Genomic DNA, 22,001 nt, shown 5'->3' with positions numbered 1-22,001 from the left:
GCTCATGTACATAAGTTTCCAATGTCTCCCAATGTTATATTTTGTAATTCTCACAGTTGTGAGATTCCAACTTGAAAAAGAACAAAAGAAAAAAAGGCCCAATTGTCCTGCAACTATAAAACCAAAGTAGTTTCGGCCTTAGATGCAAACTTGCAGATAGTGGAGTTCAGTCCGGCGAATGATTTGGAAGAATTCCCATGAGAAAGCCACCAGTGGGTGGTGAAACAAGTGGCCCTTGTAGAGGCATCACTGGAAATTAAAGGACTGTTGAGTTTTGTAAATACAGGGATTGTGTACAGTATCATAAAAGTAATTTGAAAAACAGAATCATGGGATTTGTTTGAAATCAAATAAACTATATCTGATTTATGAAATATTGATATGATTAGTTAGATAATGTGTTAATAAGCTGGGATTGTTCTGAAATGTGTGCATGTGGATGGATGGATGGATGAATGAGTTTTAAAGGAAAATTGGTTCTTACCTGCTAATTTTCGTTCCTGTAGTACCAAGGATCAGTCCAGACCGCTGGGTTGTGTCTCCCTTCCAGCAGATGGAATCAGAGCAAAAAACTGAAAGGCACCCCCCTCTTAACTTGGTGTGCCACCTGCGATCCTTCAATATTATCCATACCATAGCAGAATATCAAATTAGAGGATAAAGAACCCCAAACATAATAACCAATGGCTACATTAATTTGCTCGGCCAACTAAAAAAAAACAAAAAAACACAACGTATAACACAGAACATCTGTACAAGGAAGACACCTTCCTATGCCACGCGAATGGCCATTGCTGTAAAGAATTCTGCAGAGTAAAAAATCACTATACATACTGGACTCTCCAAGCTCCAAGGGCGGGCGTCTGGACTGATCCTTGGTACTACAGGAACGAAAATTAGCAGGTAAGAACCAATTTTCCTTTCCCTGAACCTACCAGGATCAGTCCAGACCACTGGGATGTACCCAAGCTGCCCTAATTGGGGTGGGACCTGGAGAGTCCCGCTCGAAGAATGCTGCTGCCAAAGCAGTCAACATCCGGATCCTGGACGTCCACACAGTAATGCTTAGCAAAAGTATGCAACGATTTCCAAGTGGCTGCTCTACAAATCTCCTGCGGCGAGACAAACTGACTCTCTGCCCAAGAAGCCACCTGAGATCTGGTGGAATGCGCCTTCAACCTTCTGGTATTGCACGGCCGAGACAGATATAAATGGAGGTAATGGCCTCCTTCAACCTCCTAGCAACAGTAGCTTTGGATACCTTCTGACCCTTCTTAGGGCCACTCCATAAGACAAACAAATGATCAGACAACCGAAAAGCATTGGTCACCTCCAGATAGTGAAGGAGAACCCACCGCACATCCAATTTATGCAGATCCCGATCAGTAGGAGAACCAGGATCCAAATTCGGGAAAGCAGGCAACTCCACCGACTGATTCAAATGAAATCTTGACACCACCTTTGGCAGGAACGCGGGTACTGTTCTTAGAGATACCCCCGTATCCGAAATACGGAGATACGGTTCCTGACACGACAATGCTTGAAGCTCAGGGACCCACCTTGCCGAGGTGATCGCCACTAGGAAAACCATCTTGAGAATCAGGTCCTTCAACGTGGCCCACTTGAGTCTCAAAGGGAAGACCACATAAGCCACAGAGAACCAAAATTTAAACTCCACGAAGGACAAACCTTCCTGATCGGAGGATTCAAGTGTTTAACCCCCTTCAAAAAACAGGACACATCCGGATGGGCTGCCAGTGAAATACCGTCACCCTTGCCCCGCAGACACCCTAGGGCCGCACCCTGAGAGAACTGCAAGCCAATCCTTTCTTCAGGCCATCCTGAAAAAAGGCTAGAATATGAGCCACTGAGGCCCGACACAGGGACAAATTCAATCCACGGCACCAAGAGTTGAAAACCTTCCAGACTCGAACATAGGCAAGCGAAGTGGACAACTTGTGCACTTGCAGGAGGGTAGAGATAACCGAATCAGAATACCCCCTCTCATAAGCCAGGCTGCTAAACAAAAGTGATCCGTGCGATCGAAAAATACTGGACCTTGCCGAAGAAGATTCAGAAAATGGTTGAGACTCACTGGACCGTCTATCGCCAAGTTGACCAGATCTGCAAACCACGGCCTTTGTGGCCACTCCGGAGCCTCAAGGATAACGGACCCTAAGTGGGCTTCTAGCCGACAAGACCTTGCCCACCAGTGGCCAGGGGGGAAAAACATACAGCAGAACGTCGCGAGCCCACAGAAGGACTAGGGCATCCACCCCCTCCAACCTGTGTTCTCTCCGATGACTGAAAAACCGAGCCGCCTTTGCATTTTTCTGAGTCGCCATCAAGTCCAGGTGAGGAACACCCCAGCGACGAGTGAGGAGCTGGAAAGCTTCTTCGGACAGCTCCCATTCGCCGGGATCCAGATGCTGGTGACTGAGAAAATTTGCCTGAACGTTGTCTATCCTGGCTTTAGGCGAGGCCGCCAGCCAGCCAGATGGCGCTCTGCCCAGGCTATGAGCCAGTCGGCCTCCAAGGCCACTAGCCGGTTTTTGGTTCCTCCCTGATGGTTGATGTAGGCCACGGTTGTCGCGTTGCCCAACAATACATCGAACCAATGGAATTTATACACCTAGAATGAAAAAACATTGAGTTGATTCAAAACCCCATCAAACTTAAAAATGATCAGAAAGTGGAGCTAGCTGAGAAAGTTCGAAACCTAGGAGTAATAATTGACATGGAACTCAACCTGAAGCAACACATATCACTGAAAGTTAGAGAAGGCTACACCAAACTAATGGTTCATAGGAGGCTAAAACCTTTATTAACCCAAGCACACTTTCGAACAGTTCTACAAGCACTTATATTCGCTAGCACAGACTACTGTAACACACTATTCCTGGGATTACCGTATTCAACATTAAGACCACTACAAATCTTACAGAACTCTGCTGCCAGAATACTTACTGGAAAAAGCAAAAGAGATCACATCACTCAAACACTTTCCAAATTACACTGGCTGCCAATACAACAAAGAGTGCAATATAAAACACTATGCACAATTCACAAATTAATCAACAAAGAAAAAGCTGATTGGCTAAACACAGCGCTACGCTTACACGTACCCCAGAGAAATCTTAGATCAGCCAATAAAGCTCTACTAACCATCCCCTCGGTCAAGTCAGCAAAACTGACCCAAGTGAGAGAGTACTATCCTTAGCCGGCCCAACATTATGGAACACAATGTCACTCGAAACAAGATTACTGAGAGAATTAAAACTCTTCAAAAAAAGTTTAAAACATGGCTTTTTAAAAAAGTTTTTTACAGTGAGAACGGAGGATAAGAAGTATAAACGAACAAGCAAAAGAACATCTACACACAGCACAAAGTTACCTAGTAGCGTAATTGCATACTTTATTATTTTTCTCATAATTAAATACCAATATAAGAGATTTGCAGTAGAAAGTATAATACTTGTATGGTTATCCTATTAATCATATAAATGGAAAAGATCCAAATCGGTTATCATATACCTTATATTATTAAAACATGTAACAGAAAATCTATTGGTACTTTGTTAGATAAATTTTAACCAAACTTATTTTTACGTGCCTCTCTGTAAACCGTTGTGATGGTGCTTTACTAAACGATGGTATAGAAAAGATTTTAAATAAATAAAATACTCATACCAAATGTTGACTGACCAGAGGGAGAAAGACGCGTAACGCCAGGTGCACCGCCCTGGTCTCCAACCGATTTATGGACCATTTCGCTTGACAACTCGTCCATCGGCCCTGAGCAGCCTTTGACTGGCAAACCGCTCCCCAGCCAGAGAGGCTAGTATCCGTCATCACGATCACCCACTGTGGTTCTTCCAGGTCCATCCTCCGTTACAAGTGGGTCGGGATCAACCACGAATCGAGACTGGACCTGGTGGGTTCCAAGAGGGGCAACCGTAGCTGGAACTCCTCCAACCTCGAATCCCAATGAGAAAGCAACGCCCTCCGTAAAGGTCTCATATGCGCAAACGCCCAGGGAACTAATTCCAGAGTAGACGCCATGGAACCAAGTACTTGCAAATAATCCCAAACTCGGGGAAGTGGTAGTGACAAGAGCCGACGGATTTGCGCCAATAACCTGATCATCCTCTCCTGGGTGAGGAACACCTTGCCGACTGAAGTATCGAACCGTGCACCTAAGAAGTTCAGGACCTGAGATGGGACCAACTGGCTCTTGGCAAAGTTAACTACCCAACCAAGAGATTGGAGCTGGAGTAAAACCATGCGTACCGCCATCCGACAGAGGTTTTCTGATTTCGCCCATATGAGCCAATCGTCTAGGTAGGAGTGAACTAAGATCCCCTCCCGCCTGAGGGCCACTGCTACCACCACCATCACCTTGGTGAAGACTCGCGGGGCTGTCGCCAATCCAAATGGGAGCGCTTGGAACTGATAATGTTCCCCCAAAATCATGAACTGGAGGAATCTCTGATAATGCTAGCGGATCCCTATGTGAAGATATGCCTCTGTCAGGTCCAAAGAGGCCAAATATTCTCCTGAGTGGACGGCCGCAATGACCAAGTGGAGAGTCTTCATGCGGAACCGAGGTACCCAAAGAGCCCGGTTGACCTTCTTTAGGTCCAAAATCAGACAATAGGATCCCTCCTTCTTTGGAACCACAAAATAGATGGAGTACCTGCCGGACTTGTGCTCCTCCGGAGGGACCGGCACAATGGCTCCCAGGGACTTCAACCGATCCAGGTTTTGACTTGCCACCTCTTGCTTGGCTCGAGACCCGCAGGGCGACAACCAGAAACAGATCCCGTAACAGGCGGGCAAAATCCAACTTGTAGCCACTTTCGATTATGCCGAGGACCCACTGGTCTGATGTAATCTTGACCCACTCCTCGAGAAATAGTGAGAGGCGGCCACCCACCACCGGAAATGGGGAGCGGGTCTGCACACCTTCATTGGGACGGTTTTCCCCCCACGGCTCCTTGAGAACCCCTGTCACGGAAGGGCCTGCGGCTGCAAAAGGAAGTAGGCCAAGACTGAGATCTCCGAGTCTGCTGTCGGGAGGGAAAGGCGGGAGCCCTAGCCTGCCGAAACCTGCGCTGTCCCCAAAACCGGGAACGCGCCATACCAAAGGCTCTGGAGGACCTGGGCTTATCTTCCAGCAACTTATACAACTTGTTCTCCCCAAGAAACTTGATAAGGGCTTCCAGCTCATCACCAAACAAAATTTCCCTTTAAAAGAAAGATTGCCCAACTGGGTCTTGGAAGAAACGTCAGCCAACCAGTTTCGAAGCCAGAGGAGCCTCCTAGCTGAGACTTCTGTAGCCATGTTGCGCAAAGAAGCCCTTAGCAGATCATATAAGGCATCTGCAGCGTAAGCCACCATGAACGCCATCCTGTTTGCCTGGTCAGCCTCATCCGGAGGCAAATCCTGGGAGGTGAGAATTTGGGTGTACCCACCCAAGGGTTGCCCGCTGCATGAGGCTACTACAGACAGTCACCCGAACACACAGCGCGGACACCTCAAAGATCCTTTTGAGAAGAACCTCGAGCCTTCTATCCTGCAAATCTTTAAGAGCAGCCGACCCTGCCACGGGAATGGTCGTCCGCTTAGTGACAGTTGAGACTGACGCGTCCACCTTAGGGATCCTGAGGATGTCCAAGGATTCATCGGGCAATGGTTTGAGTTTTTCCATCGTCCTCCCCACCCGCAGGGTCATCTCAGGAGATTCCCACTCCCAGGTTTACCAGCTTCATGAGCATCGGGTGACAGGGAAAGGTTTTGGGAGGGGCCCCGCAGCCCCAAGAGGACCGGATTCCCCTTCACAGGCTCCGTGCTGGGTTGCAGGGCCTCAACGTCCAGCTCAGCCAGGACATGAGGGATCAAGGGATCCAGCTCCTCCCACCTAAATAAGCGGAAAACATGGGGATCGTCCCCCTCTACCGGGGTGGACTCAACATCCCCGTCTGTATTTGGGAGGAGTGGGTCCAGGGAAGGACCCAAGGGACAGGATCCGGAGTTACCACAGGGGCCAAAGGGGCATTCGGAGCTGCGGCACATTTAGCGACCTTTGCAAGTGGAGGCTCAGCATCCTGCTGCTGTGCCTCAGCCTCCAAGAAGACCTTGTGCATTAACAATATAAATTTTGATGAAAAAGGCACCTGTTCCTTTAAGGGCTCCGCTGGGGGAAGGGGGGGCAGAATTCGGAGGGGAGGTGGGCCTCGGACCACGCTGCCAAACAGGGCTTAAGCTGGGGGGAGAAAGCGGAGACTCCCTTCCCCCTGCAGGAAAGCAGGGGACGGACAAAATGGCCACCGTTCCCTCCCCGCCAAACCTTCATCCCAAATTGCCATGAACCCTCCCCTGATGGGCCTCCCCCCCCCCCCCCCCCAGGGAGGCAGCGGGCACACACACCTTTGCGCGAAAGACGCCGCCCCGAGTCCCCACATGCGGAGCACGAAAACCCCCGCGGCATCCCGGCGGCTCTAAAACAGCCTGGCAGCAAAACAAGAAAAAATTACCTAAAGTCAGTAAGAACTGCCAAAAATCCGGCCTTCCTGAGCTCTGGGAACCTGAGAGAACCAAGCTCAGCACAGTCACCCAAGGAATGCAACGTCTCAGGATGCAGGGGGGAGGAACTGGCCCACCGGTTAATCCCCCACTCACCAGAGTAGACCGAGCCTCCGGGGATTTGGCTATCGGGGCGTCCAGCCCCAGCCGTACCTCTACCAAGGCTGCAGCCACCTTGGGAGAATAACACAGTCTTCACTGACTAAAAATGAAACAAAGTTTGTTTAAAAAACAAAACAAAAAACTTGATGTAGCCAAAGCTGTTATGTAAATAGATAGGAAAGGAGAGTTAAACAACTCAGAACTACTAAAAAAAGAAATGATAGGATAGGATCAGGACCGCAGGTTCTGCTGACCTCCTCTGCTAGAGTCAGAGAAATTACTGGAGGATCGCAGGTGACACACCAAGTTAAGAGGGGATGCCTTTCAGTTTTTTGCTCTGACTCCATCTGCTGGAAGGGAGACTCAACCCAGCGGTCTGGACTGATCCTGGTACGTACAGGGAATGTGGTGTTATGTCAAGTATTTTGAGGATTAAAAATATATTTTGTAAGAATTTTCAATAAAGACATTTAGACAGACATTTGTCTGTCATGCAATATTTGAAATGCATGAAAAAAAATATATAGTGTTAATTGGTATACTGAGGCTCTTACCAAGCATTATATGCCAGAGGGACCTACCATTCACCAGTTTCCACATGGGGTTGCTGCAAATTCACTACGGGATCCCCCAATCCAATGGTATTTTCTTCTAGCTATATGCTAGAAAGGGCCCACAGGATCCCTACAACTGTATACCATCTGTTGAACATTTACCCTACTCCTATGTTTGCCCTGTGAAAGTGCTGCAGAAGAGTCAAATACATTAAAATGACCAAGTCTTCCATGGAATTTCTTATGCTGCTTTTAAACCTCAGATATTTACTTACATTAGCCAGAGACTTTCAGCATAAAAGCAATTTAACCCCTTAGGTAAAAATAAACTAAACAAAAAAAAAATCATGAGAGTGCGCCAACCCTTCCCCAGTATATTGTACTGTTGCTGTAGTTACACATTCCTGCTTTCACAACATAGTACAAAGGAAATCATTTTTAAAATGTCTTTAAAGATGCCCAGTTAAAAAAAAACCAAAAAAAAAACCTCACCTTTTCAATAAAAAAATATGCAATACCACAGCGTTGCTTCACTAACTTGCAGTAACCGGTGATATATGTTAACAAGTTATTTGTCGCAGGTCCATTATTTCTAATGGGAACTATTCACTAATGACACAGGTTAAGAGTTATCACAGTTAGTAAATCGGTTCCTTAATCTTTATCTTAATATATAGAACACTGATCTTTCTTCCCTCTGCTTCAAAATAACAGTGTTAATAAATTTGGCTCTTAAAAAAAAAAAAAAAAGCTATGATCTCACCTGTTGCATTTGGGCTTTTCTTAGAGAGCATGGTCAGAAAACTGCCTGTACCACAGTACAAACAAATCTGAAACAAGCCCTCAAAAGGAAACTGTTTTGCCAAAGAGGATTGACAATTTCCAATAGAGGAAAAAAAAAAAAAAAGATACAAGAGCAAGACTTTTCATTGGAGAAAAACTATAATACACAGGCAATTAATCATTTCTTTTAGGTTTGTGCACAGCTGTTTTAATTAAACTCACTAAATTACAGAGGGCCAGGCTGGGGCTCAGTAGCAATGCTGAATGGTTGAACTCTCGGGTCAGGCCTTCTTGCACCATGAGTTGTTTGGAGGTGCTGCAGAGCAAGCACTCGCAGCCCCTGGTGGGAGAGTGTGTCATGGTCACAGTTAAGAGAGGTATCTGGTGGCCATACTTAAAAGCCCATGCACTATTCCCTCTTAAGTTGTGCACAACTGTTTTTTTTCACAGCCATGCACAGCTTAAACTCCCCCTTCCCCCCCCCCCCTCCTGCAGAGCCTATCCCACTGACAGCTGAAAAGAGGAACAGGACGTGATGGCTGCCAGAGGACCCCATCCCACCGGCGGTCGAAAAGATGAGGAGGTCGCAGAGGCCACCAGTGGATCCCAACCCACAGGCAGCTGAAAATGAGGCTAAAACCCTGTGTGTTTGGCTGGGTGAATGCCTGGGTGGTGGGGTGGTAAATGCTTGTGTGGGGGGGGACGGGACGGGGGGACTACCTGGGTGGCTGAGATTCTGTGTATTTGTGGGTGTGTTTATGTGAGTGGCTGGGTGAGATCCTGCGAGTGGGAGTATATGTGTGACTGCCTGCCTGCCTGCCTGTGTGAATGGGGGAGGGGGGGGGGGGAGGAAGGTAAGACCTTGTGAGTGGGTGACAGCCTGGGTGTATGTTTGTGTGTGTGAGAGACTGGATTGTGGAGGTGGGGCTTTGAGAGCCTGTGTGTGTGGGAGTAGGTGGCCGAGTGAGATCACGAGTGCGTGTGTGACCGGGTGACAGGTAAAGAAAAAAACAGAGAGAAAAAAAAAAAGATTCTGTAAAAGGAATTGGGAAAAGATGGAGAAAGGGAACATGGAAAAAAAGCCTGGGACCAAGCAATTAGAAAAATAAGATCAGACAAAGATTAAAAATATATATATATTTTGAATTGTTAAAGAATGGCATATGTTATCTTTGGGAATGTGCATTACATATTTGAATTTTGTTCTTTCGTCAATGTTCCACTGTTCAGAGTCTGGTTTATCGGGCTTTGCATTTTATTTTTCTCTGCATGTTTTTGCTTCTAAATCGTAGTCTCTTATTAAGTATTAGGTAAGGGTCTGTCTGTGTTCTACATATGTGAGGTGCAGTATTTTTGCTGGCATGTAGTTTTTTCATAGGGCTTTGTTCTGTTTGTTGGCTGTAGGTGGTGTATTGGTGTTCTAAGAGATGGTATAATATTTGCATTGCTGCCATGTCATAGATAAGGCTGCTGAGTCCTGAGGGGGTTTGTGTTACTTCTCGAAGGGTTTGTAGTTACTGAGATAAGTGTGTGTGTGTGTGTGTGTGGAAGAGGAGGAGAATTGAGTGAGTGCATGTATGTGAGAGTCTGGGGAGTGAATGAGAGGAATGAAAGTGAGTGTATGTGTTTGTGAGAATGAGCATGTATGCATGTCAAAGAGTATGAGAGTGAATATTTGGTGTGTTAGTATATATATCTATCTCTATATCTCTTTATATAGAGAGTTTCTCACAGCAACTCAGTCCTTAGAGGGAACATTGGAGATATCTCTCTCTATATAACCAATGTTCCCTCTAAGGACTGAGTTGCTGTGAGCACAACATTGACAGGCTTTTTGCATCAAAGAAAATAGTGCTCACATAGGGGCCGGTGCTAGCTTCTGAGCCGCCCTGTGCATCAGAGTCCATGCCGCCGCCACGCTGCCCACCCCCCACACCCCAGCAGTGGAGCGGCCAGCCCTCTATTTCTTCAGGCGCCAGAAGAGGATACGAGCTCATATCCTCTTCCAGCGGCCGAAGAAGGAGCGAGCGCCACTGCCGAACCACCGACCGGCCAGCCCTCCACCTCCCCTGGGTGTGCCGCTCCATGCAATTGTACGGTTTGCACACCCGGTCGCACCGGGCCTTTGCTCACAGGATAATAAAACCAAAAATGTTTGCACACAGCAACTTAGAGGGAACACTGAGCCCATGATAAAGGGTTCCAGAAGGAGCCCTGGTACCTGGCTCCTGGCTTCAGGACTGCAGCTGCAATGAACAATGGGAGGGTAGGTTTAATAAAATCATGGAAAAATAGTTGCGAATGAGAGTTCATGGCCAGAGGATTCTGGTATTGGTTTCGCTTGAGCCAGGGGAAAAAAAAAAAAAAAAAAAGTGTAACTACCAAGCCAAAAGAGAAAAAAAATCCTTCATTCTGCCCTGATAACTGTGTAAGGGGAGGGTTAACAACATAAAATTGAGAGAAAAATAGTGACTATTTTAAAAGATGCCTTAATCCAGGATTTAATACTCCCTGTCCTTTCCATCATACCTTCCACTAGAAGTAGCATGCATAACTGGATTTGTTTTTGCTACATTTGGGAATCAATTGCAGCAATTTAACAGAACAGCAAAGCCTTCACTGGCTATTGCTTTCTTCATCATCACGTCTCATGTAAAATCTCTTACTTTAGGCAACTGCCCACAACCAAAAAGGTATTTTAAAAAGGAGTAATAGTGAAAGATTTGTAATAAAACAATGTTCCATGGATGAATAATAATAATCATAGAAGTGTAAAATCCAAAAGCTTCATCAGGAGTTAAATGGGCAAGCCAGAAAAACTCATCTGCCTAAAAAAATAAAATAAATAAATAAATACAATTTCCCTACTGTTTAAAATCCTTATCTTTAATTATCTGCACACAGTGGGGGTAATTTTCAAAAGGAGTTACATGCGTAAATGTAGCTACTATTGTAGCAATTTTCAAAAGCCATTTACTCAAGTAAAGTGCACTTATGTGAGTAAATCCTATAGACAAGTCAATGGCATATATTGTAGCAATTTTCAAAAACCCACTTACTCAAGTAAAGTGAATTTACTCCAGTAAACCTGGTTTTTACTCGAGTAAATGCTTTTTAAAATCAGGCCCAGTGTGTGTTCCTGTGCTCTGGGAAAAACAAGTTTAACCATACAATTACAACTCCACCACAGCAGTTAAATTATCCCTGATTAAGGAAGTCTGATTTGCTATGGACTTCATATTAGTTACTTTACAGAACCGCTGACATGCCACAAAATATCTTCCTGCTTTTCAGAGTAATGACCCAATGTCACTGATCACTGTCTGGACAATCAACAAATCTGCAAATGTAACTTTAGTTTCCCGTAGTATATAAAACTAGCACACATTTAGAAAAAAAAAAAAAAGACCCCATCACAGAACATGCCCACATACTTACAGCTTGGTTTTTGGTTATGTTGCATGCAAGCTTTCATAGCCAGTTCCAAAATGTTCAAAAATGATGATCTGCCCTTGGGGCTGATGTAATAAAATCAACCTTGGGGCTGTGCTAAAATTGGTGCTAATGCAAAAAATGCTGCAGAGATCTTTTATTGGCTGTTTACAGTGACATGGGCCAAACTAAAACTCTTAAATTGATCCAATAAGAGATATCACAGCCTACAAAAGAATTGTAAATTGTCCTGTAAAATGCTTATGAGTTAGGTAAGTACATATATATCCCACAGCTCTTTTCAAACTCAAGTTACTATTCTACAATATTGTTTCAGCTTCAGAGACACATGCATACTGGAAAATGTAAAACAAACAATACTATGTGCCAGGCTCTGTACAATACAAAACTTTTGGACAAATGAAAACTGCAAGTATATACATGCAAATAATATGCCAAGCAGAATTATTTACAGATGGCATGGCTTATTACTGCGTTTTGTGTAACTCAGACATGTGCTTTAACTTTTACTCCTGCCCTGACCCAGGCGCTAAAAAACACATACAAAAAATATAGGTGCTAGCGGCTCTCTGCATTGCCCATTAATAGCTAACAGCATCGTTTACATATCATTTGCATGAGGCCATGCTAAAACAGATGCATGTTTTTTTGCGGGGGGGGGGGGGGGGGTTAGAAGCCTAAACCTTTATTACAGACATGAGCAAGGATGGCACCAAAATACCCACGTAAAACCCCACCTAGAAGTCATGCAGATGGCTTGGCGTGACTTATTAATAAGTCACGCCAATTGGGCACTAATATATTTAGTGTCCACAAAATTGCATTCTGGATTAAAATAATAAAATCCCACTAAAGCCAGAGCTCAATTTCAAGCGAGTCAAAAGCAATTAAAATAGAACATATTTACGTGTAACTAAAACCTAAAATTACTAATTTTGCGAAACTAGTTAAAAAAAATTTGCCTTCCCCAGCACAGAACAAGTTAGAAAAAATTCTGAAGAGTCCTGTGAAAATGTTATACACATCAGTCTAAGAGGACACTGAAACTACTACCAAGTACTCAGTTTTAAACACTTTGGTACACTGTTCCTTGGCAAAGCCTAAACTGGCCAGTCCGATTACTTGATTCAAACTTTTCTGTGTGAAGAAGTTGGCAAAAACATGTCCATATATAAATCGATTGCAGAAACATGATTTGATCTGTGCTCATAGACCTGATTCAAAGCATGAGGAAGTGCTGGAGGTCTTGGGCTTTTCAGAAATAAATCATAAAAGGAGCTTGCCACTCAAATGTTTCCCAGCACGTATCATCAACGAATATCCAGCACAGCTGAAAGGGATCTAACAAGCGGAAACGTGCAATTTTTATCCATGAAGTTCATGCTGAAGAAAGAATGACAGCACAAAAATTCCTCTCTTAAACAGTAACAAAAATACCTGCAGAAGAAATCCCCTTGCTAGTCTTAATATAAATATGATGAAATGAATCCAAGATTCACTACTGCCAGCAGAATATGTTATTTCAGACAAAAATACTTAAAAAGCCAAAAAGAAGAAAGAGCCAAACTAGATGAGGTTCACTTTGTGAAAAGATCATTTGGTGCTTCCAGGACAGCATGAAGACCATGAATGATAGCACATCCACAGACTCTCTCTCTCTGAAGGTTTCCAGTTCAATTATGGTTTTTTTTTACTAAGTTACCATGGACAGTAATACATTTCTTATACATATTAAAAAGGAAATACATGCAATATGCTTTTTTTAAGCAGAGAGATCTGAAGCACAGAGTACTTTGGGATCACATTACTGTACAATGGGGAAAGACCATTTCAAAAACTGCTCTAGAAGAGCAGAAATGACAGCAGTGCATAAAGGTGTTAGATTAAGTGGTAGATTTTTTCCCTTGGTGAGTAATTTCTACAGCGGTATTTCCAGATGTTGTCATTTGTATTTACAAACCAAATAACCATTAAAGTACAGTGGAGTTCATTAAACTTTGGCAATAGTTTGAAAATTATTAATTGTATGCTAACAAATTCCTTTTTTTTTTTGTATCTGAGGCTGACTTGCTTTTTTTTTTCTAATATTACTAGGTGACATGGAAAAGACATCATTTTAGAGTGCAGTAAGATCTGAAGCACGCTTTCTTTTAATTTTCACACAGTCTCCTCAATGTACATATTCCTTATTGGCTATTCTAAACATTTAAGAATTATGGGTAAACCAATGACAATCCTGACCATTTCCATTAATTCCTTAAAAATATCTAATTTGTGACTGGGCTGTTGAGTAAATGACTTCATGATCATAAATTCTGTTTTATCCTTTAAACAAACTGATTAAAGTAAGCCATATATATAAAAAAAAAGGCAAAAAGAAAAAAAAAAACGTTGGAGATGTGTGCCAATCAAGACACCTGAATTTTCAAACTAAATGCAAGCATGTAAACCAAGCATCATTCTATCAAAAGTTTGGATTACAGCAGCAATCACATTAGAACTGCAAATGTTAGAAAAAAATCAATGTCATGAAGAACCTCCAAATTAGCTGAAAATGAAAATTGTTTCTGCAATTTTATAATAATTAACTTGATTTGATGCTGATTTGCACTTTTGCCTTTAATGTGCATTTTTTTTCTGTTTCTCTGATTCTATGAGTTATTGGCACATTTTTTCTAGTCATTTGATATTCTCTATGATCATTTTATATCACTCATGAAGTCTTAATCTGTTCAATTAAGTGTGGTAGTATTTGTATCATAAGGTCATATCAATCCAACTCTCTTCTTAAAGAACTATTGGAGGCCATAGTTCTCTCTGGGTATATAACTGGACGTATTTAATTCTGATAATGAAATAGATTTGAATTTGTGTTGTAATAATAAAAAAACAATGTCTCTGTATCAACACCCAGTTCAATTTTGTTATTATAAATTTACAACACAACAGTAAATTTAAATTGATTCCATTATCAAAATTCTGAGAGGGGAATTTACTGCCATCCCGATCACTGTATCCCATATTAAAAATGTGTGCATTTTCCCTTCAAATTTTCAAACTTATGGCAGGAAATGACAGTAACTTATCTTGTGTCAAAGTAAGTGGAAAATCAAAGTATCTCGCAAAACATAAGAAAACAAATGAAGATTATATGCTGCTAACAGCAAATTGTACCACTGCTTATCACAATCAAATAAAAATGTCCAAGTACCAAGGAGACATACGGATAGGTTTGTAATTTTTTTTTTCAGCAACACTTTACCCATGAAACACTTTAATTCCAGTTTCTCATCAAAAATTGACCTCAGTTAAAAAAAAAAAAAAAAAACCCGACATCCCCCTATTACATCACCAGAGGACACAGTTCTTTTCAAAAGAACAAAAAATGTTGTACCCAAAGTGCATACAAAAGGGAAAGCATCTTTAATATAACTCCCAGGTTTAGAACCACTTGGGCTTTGTGCATCCACTTTCAGTAAATCAGTGTACGTAATGCCAAGAAAGAAAAAAAAAAAAAACCTGCTCAATAATCACCTTTACAAACAAAAGGAATATGAACACTTAAATAATAGATTTTATTTTCTATGACAAAACAACATTTCTACCACAAACTACTAAAAAGTAATTTGTTTAGCATTTTATCCCACAATTTGATTTTCCTCATTAATCAAAGCATAATATTGTCATGCCTAAAAGGTATTTTATTTTGAAGGTAAATAAATAAATAAAAGAGCAAATAAATGTTCTAAAAGTACCATGTGTCGGGTTTATACCAGGAGATCTTCATTTTCAATTTGTATTTTGTTTTTCCTGGGAATTACAATGTTCTAACAAAAAAAAAAAAGGAAAACTAGTGCAAAAATGCCTTCCACTGATTTTTCTCCTGTTGAAGGCACAACATTTTTCTACTGATTTATAACTTTGAAATTCCCAGGAAAAATACAATCTGAAAATCAAAAGCTGCCTATTTATACCATTCCACACTATAAAGGCATTTGCCCTCCTCTCAACCACATATTGTTGTTCTAATCCAGACTTTGCCCACGTTAGGCAAAGAAGGAATAGAGAATAAAGTGAAATCAAAGCGCTATGGTCAAAAGGAATAAAGGATTTCTTGCCAGTGCAGAGATCGGATAAATAGCACAGGAATTATTTTCGTTATCTCCATTAGGTAAGAAACAGAATGGGAAGAAACCCTAAATTGTTAACATTACCATTTAACTTTTTTTTTTTTTTTGGTGTGTAAAAATAAATAAATAAAAGATGCCCATGTCCAATACTAAAGCACATTTTTAATGATCCTGATTATACTGTTGCTCCCAGCTTTAATCAGGCAGGCCAGAGAGTTTCCTTCACAAATAGAATCGGGAAGGTCCCAGGATTGAGGCCAGCCTGACACGGATGCCTCCTGAATGTGTCAAGTAACCGAGGCACCGAGCCCCGGCACATTCCTCGCAGGCAATCTATCAAGGACAAACGTTTGCCCAGAACTGTGCCTAAACCACACTTACAGGTGAATTTTCAAAGGAATTACGCAGGTAAATGTAACACACTGTCGTAGCAATTTTCAAAAGCCATTTACCCACGCAAGTGCACCTAACACGGGTAAATCCTAGGGACAATTCAACAGCAGGTACTGTAGCAATTTTCTAAAGCCCATTTACATGCGTAAAGAGCATTTACAGGTGTAAACCCCAGTTTTAAGGGGGTAATTTTCAAAAGGAGTTATGCGCATAAATGTAACTACTATTGTAGCAATTTTCAAACGCTATTTACTCAGGTAAAGTGCATTTATGTGAGTAAATCCTATGGACAATTCAATGGCATATATTGTAGCAATTTTCAAAAACCCACTTACTCGAGTAAAGTGCATTTACTCGAATAAAGCCCAGTTTTACTCAAGTAAATGCTTTTAAAAATCAGGCCCTAAGTGTGTAAATGCTTTTGAAAATGAAGCCTTTAGACATCAGAGTCCTTTTCCCCGAACCAAACAAACGCAATAACTACTTTTTTTTAAAGGGCTTTCGCCGTATCCTTGTCCCCCGCCGCGCACGTCAAACACTTTTCACAATTATTAGGCTGGCAACAACAAAAATGTATTGTATCCCGCACAAAAATCCATTCCCTCCCCCGGGCGCACAACAGCAATAAATAACCCCCATCTGCCGACGCATTCTGCGCGCGCAACCTACCTCTGCTGCCTTCCGCGCCCGAAAGCGCCCGAGCCGGCCCCAGCCCCTGCGCGTGCTGCCCGGCTCGCGCCTCACTCTCCTGCGCCTGCTGCCGCCTCAGCGCCACCTGCGCGGCCATCACGCGCTGCCGCTCCGCGATCAGCATACACTTGGCGCAGGCGCAATCCCGCCAGCGGCAGAAGCGCTTGTGGCCCTTGAGCGCCGACACGGCGCCGTGGTTGCGGCAGCGCGCGCATTTCGGCGTGCGCGGGGAGGGTCCCGGCGCGTGGCGCAGCGCCGGCGGGCACGAGACGGGGGCTCTGAGCAGCAGCGCCGGCGGGGACTGCAGGAAGGAGGGCGGCACGGGGAGAGCAAGGGTCGGTGCGGGGGTCACTAGCCGCTGAGTCAGGAGCGCTCTGCCTCCGCTAGCGTCCATCGCTGTCCAGCCGGCGGGCGGGCGGGAAGACCGAGAAGAAGGAACGGTTTGGTGAATGCGGAGCTCCGCTGCTCAGCGCTTGCAGTGCACTATGCTCCTTTCCTGACAGTACTATCTTTGGGGCTTCAGATTTGAGAGGGGAAGAGGCGGGGTCGCCTGCCGCCGGGACACGCCCCTTAACTCCTCCTCGGGCGGGGAAGCTGGCGTGCACTGTTTTGGGGCTGTAGGCTTCTAACTTGGAGTTCTGATTTATTTAAAAAGTAAAAGTGAGAGACAGAGATGGGACTGCTCCAGCCTGCCTTCTCAAAAGCACAAGTGAGGTGCTTTCCCTTTGCACACAGAACTTGAGCTACAGTACTTAGGTGGCTTGGTAGGCGGGGCTGGGGGAGAGGCTGTAGGTAGAAGAAGGATTTTCACCTCCCCTTCCCCCAGCCTCACATGGCTTTTATCATTACAGACTTGCTTTTCAATGGTAAAGAAGTGAGGGAGGGGAGGGAGAGAATAAGGGCAGTTCAACCTCATTTCTCGAAGGTTGTTTTGAATTATGTACTAATTAAGATGATTAAAGTAGACAAGCTTGCATAAGTAATTCTGTGATGCAGATGGTTGGTGCTGTGTGATTAGAGGTGATAGGACATGGGTTTGAATCCAAATTGGGCTTGAAAAGAGTTGACTTCAAGGGATATTTTTACTAGTTTTTCTTTTATTTTGTATACTTTTGTAAGTTGAGCTAATAGTTGTATGCTATGTGAGACAGCTCACAAGGAGACACATTTAAAAAAAAAAGCTGGCTACAGCTCAGAGGGATTCAGGCTTCCAGTAGGGTTTGTACTAACCTAGCCGTGTTTTGTTAGATAATTCCCAGTGACCGAGGCCACAGACCAAGTTTCCCTTCAGGGAGCCAGCTGCTCAAGTGCAGCAACTCTTTGCAAGCAAGCAATGCAACAATTCCCTGTGGGCATTTACATGAGATCTCTATGCGGTGGGCAGTAACATAGTAACTTGGTAAATGATGGCAGATAAAGACCATTGTTCACCCAGTCTGCCCTGCAGTTTGCTTATGGTGGTCACCCTTGTGCCTTCTGCTAAGGGTGGTAGCTGCCGCTCCGTACAAGTTAACCCCAAGTCTCCTGTTAATGGTAGTAACTTCCCCCCTATCTGGGGCCAGAGCCAGGCAGCTCTGGCTCTGTCCCATGATCATTTTAGGAGACAGAGAGGCTCCCAGTTGGAGGAGGCTGTTGATATACTCTAAGCTGTTTCAGGTGCACAGGAGCATGGGGTGCCATATACAGTGAATTCAGAAAGTATTCAGACACCTTTTCTTGTTCCACATTTTGTTATGTTATTTTTACATGTTATTTCAGTTGGGGTTTTTTTTGTAATTTGCACAAATTTGTACACATTGTTTTCCCATCGATAGCAGGGCTGAATTAACCATGCTGTCATGGGATCTGTCAATCAGGTCCGGGAGGCGGAGCTTGTCAAAGCAGAGATCAGAGCTTTGCTCTCTGCAGCTGCGCGTGTGTTCCCGCGCAGGAAAGTAACGGAATCTCCTCAGTCTGTTCTTTCCACGCATGGGATCGCATGCAGAGCTGTTCTTCTCCTCAGCGTTAATAAAACAAAACATGTCAAAATCAGGGTTTAAGCCCTGTAATTGCGGCAAGGTAATGTCGGTCACGGATGGCCATGGCCGATGTTACCGATGCCTAGGACCTCCCGATTGTGAATTTTGCTCGAGGATATCACCCAAAGCACTGAAGCAAAGGGCCTACAGACTTCAGGAACTTTTTGCCTCACCGGAGCCATCGGAGGCTCATTCGTCGCCTGGCCCTGTGATTTTACCGGCTCCCTCAAAAAGGAGGGCATCATCGTGGGATCCACAATCCTCCAATCTTAGAGGTAAGGATGTGGCAAGCCGACAAAGGCCATCGGATTTTCAAAAATCCAAAGAGCCAGAATCGCCAGCGTAGAACACATTGGCGCCAAAAATCTCGGCGCCTAAAACTTCTGCGCCTAAGGCGCCTTATGCGCATACAAAAGTGTCGGCGCATAACACTTCAGCGCCTGAAGAAGTATCGGAGCACAACATTTCTATGCGCACGGTGCCGAAGATTTCTGCGCGCAGGGTGCCGAAGACATCAGCGCGCAAGGTGCCAAAGCAGTCTGTGCGCACAACCAAAGGAAACTCTACGCGCATGGCGCCGTTGACATCTGCGCGCATGGCGCCGACAACACCTGTGCGCCCGGTGCCAACCATATCTATGCGCATAGCGCCAGAGAAATCAGCGCCGATCACTCTTGCGCGTATGGAAACAGAAAGATATGCGCACAAGTCTAGATCCGCACATAAATCCAAATCCGCGCATAAGCCACATGAACACCCATCTCGAGTATTACAAAATGAGTTGAAACGAAGACGTGGACCCTCACAAAGGTCTTCTTCAGCATCTCCATCAATAACCTCACCTCGTTCAGGTACTTCCCTTTCTTCGAGAGATAATTTTACAGAGTTTACAATAAAACGTAGAAAACGATCACCGTCTTCACGGAGAAGTCATATAGACTCGTCATCACACTATTATCATAAGCACTCACGACATTGCCACAACAAAAAGTCGGCAAAGGGCAGTGCAACATGGGAAGTAAGCCCTTCAACTTCTAAATCATCTCATATACCAACTTCAAATACCTTCTCCCACAGAGAAGTAATACAAGTTGCTTCCTCTACCGCTTCTACAGCTTCAAAGGATTTGAGGGACAAAATATGCGACAAAAAACAGAAAGATCATAAAGTATACACTACTTTACCTCAGAATACTCCAATGCACCGTAAAGCATGTGAGTCACAAAAACCAGATGATCGTACGATAATGCCCCCTTGTACAAAAGAGGCATTTTATCAATTGTCCCAATCCTTAGCAGGTTTTTATGAAACTCTTCAGTCATCATTCAAAATGACTAATATTGCTGATTACGGTTCTCTGGAACATAAGACGCAGACTAATAGAGAACCGTCGGTGGAGCCTCCGACATCTCCCGTAGCAAACCGACCAGCTTCACCAAATTATAAACAGGATACATCTTTTGATTCTCCTTCACCGCAAACATCCCCATCGGATCTGCAGGAACAACCTCAGGAGCCGTATTCCCCTCCGGAAGACCTTACATACCCAAAATTTCTAGAAAAATTGGATACAATACAGCATCTAGAGGTCCAAAAAGAGACAGACCCTAGGTCAGAAACCCTTGGTCTCCTAAAGATTTTTGATACTCCAGGGGAACCAACATCTCTTCCACCACAAGAACTCCTGCATTCAGTCTTACAGAAATCCTGGGAAACACCTTATGCAATCGCAGCAGTTTCCAGAAAAACAGACATAAAATTCCATATGAGGAAAACATCACCGTACTCTGTACCACAATTACCTCATGCTTCAATTGTAGTAGAGTCGGCGATGCAAAGATTTAAGAAAACAAAGTCACATTCCTCATACCCACCAGGGAAAGACAACAAATATTTAGATGAGTTTGGCAGGAAAATATACCATAACTCAATGTTGAATGCCCGAATTATGCACCATCAGTTCTACATGGTACAATACCTATATGAGTGCATACAGGCTATAAAAGGTATGCTTTCCTCGACTGCGGATCAGATACCTCCGCCTCTTCATGACATGGAAGAGTGTTCCCGACACCTTTTGAGGTCAATCTATGAAGCATATGAAACAACGTCTAGGGCATCGGCAACAGCCATTGCAGCCTGCAGACTTGCATGGTTACGCTCAAGTTCGATACGTGAAGATTTGCACGAAAAACTAACAAACCTCCCATGTACAGGAGATAACCCGTTCGGAGAACGATTTCAGGACACAGTAGGTAAACTGAAGGAAGAAGCTCTAGCAGTACAATCATTAACATCACATCCTAACTATTCGACCACATGTCGTTATATTGGACCTATTCATAGGCAATCATATGCCAGGAGACCCTACAGATCTTAACCAGACCTTTCGTACACAGGCTTACCCTGCGTACCAGTGTCCTGCTCCACAACAGAATACCTCAAACCAACGTAGAGGTAAACCACATAACCAGAGACAGCAGGCACAACAGCCGGCTACTGCAGTGAAAACGACTTCATCTTTTTTTTTTTTGTAATACAATTTTTATTGCGTGATCCTCGGACACAATATGAAACTTTGCCGATAACAGACAAGCAAACATAATACAGCAAACGATATTGATGACACAAATCACAGAACCATGAGGAAACACTCCTCAATTTTCCCCCTTCCAGATATCTATCACTGTGTCTAAGACATCTCTAGAGCCACCCTAGAGAATACTCATGTCGCCAACAAACTAGGAGAGGCTGCACTCTGATACCTCCCCCAGTCTGACATATTGAACAACTATAGCGGGCTAGCTCTGCTTAAACAAGAAGGAACAGGAGTCCAGTATGCTTATCCCCAAACCCTCACCCTCTCCAAACCTCCCCGTCCCGCTTCTCCCCCTTTACCCCCCTTCCCCCCCCCCCCCTACCCAAGGCCTGGCTGACAAACCAGTTGAGACATCCATGTATACTAGAGTCCAATCATAACATTGAAGGCATGGGTCTATCACTAACCCAAAAAACAAAAAAAGAAGAACAAGCAAACATCAGGCATTGAGGATCAAGCTGCGAGCCCGATGAGGAAAAGTCTGCACATATACCTCCCAGGTCTCCAAGAAAAGTCTTCGGTGCGTTGGCGACAACTTAGAAGTAAAACTGTTCATATACATCATTCGATGAAAATGATTACGCCAAGTCCAATACGATGGTGCAGATATCTCCAACCAATTAAGTAGAATAACTTTTTTCCCCACCAGCCAGGCCTTTTTAATCAGAGTTCTCAATCCCGCTTTTCTTATAA

At 43.9% G+C, this 22,001-nt stretch overlaps 1 protein-coding gene across 2 annotated transcripts in view; it reads right to left on the bottom strand.

Moving 5' to 3' along the window:
* DMRTA1 (DMRT like family A1) overlaps positions 1-17,346 on the bottom strand; it is a 29,932-nt gene extending 12,586 nt beyond the window's left edge. The window contains exon 1 of one of the 2 annotated variants that reach the window (XM_029605929.1): positions 16,671-17,346. In XM_029605929.1, the coding sequence (XP_029461789.1) occupies positions 16,671-17,085 (415 nt within the window). In that variant the 5' untranslated portion in view covers positions 17,086-17,346. The remainder of the gene's footprint in view (positions 1-16,670) is intronic. The other variant, XM_029605920.1, reaches the window with a different exon arrangement.
* Between the last annotated feature and the right edge of the window lie 4,655 nt (positions 17,347-22,001).

The sequence above is a fragment of the Rhinatrema bivittatum genome, chromosome 1 (genome assembly GCF_901001135.1).
Source record: "Rhinatrema bivittatum chromosome 1, aRhiBiv1.1, whole genome shotgun sequence".
Lineage (NCBI taxonomy): Eukaryota > Metazoa > Chordata > Amphibia > Gymnophiona > Rhinatrematidae > Rhinatrema > Rhinatrema bivittatum.
Note: the sequence above shows the minus strand (reverse complement) of the source record. Positions and strands in the feature narration are given on the sequence as shown.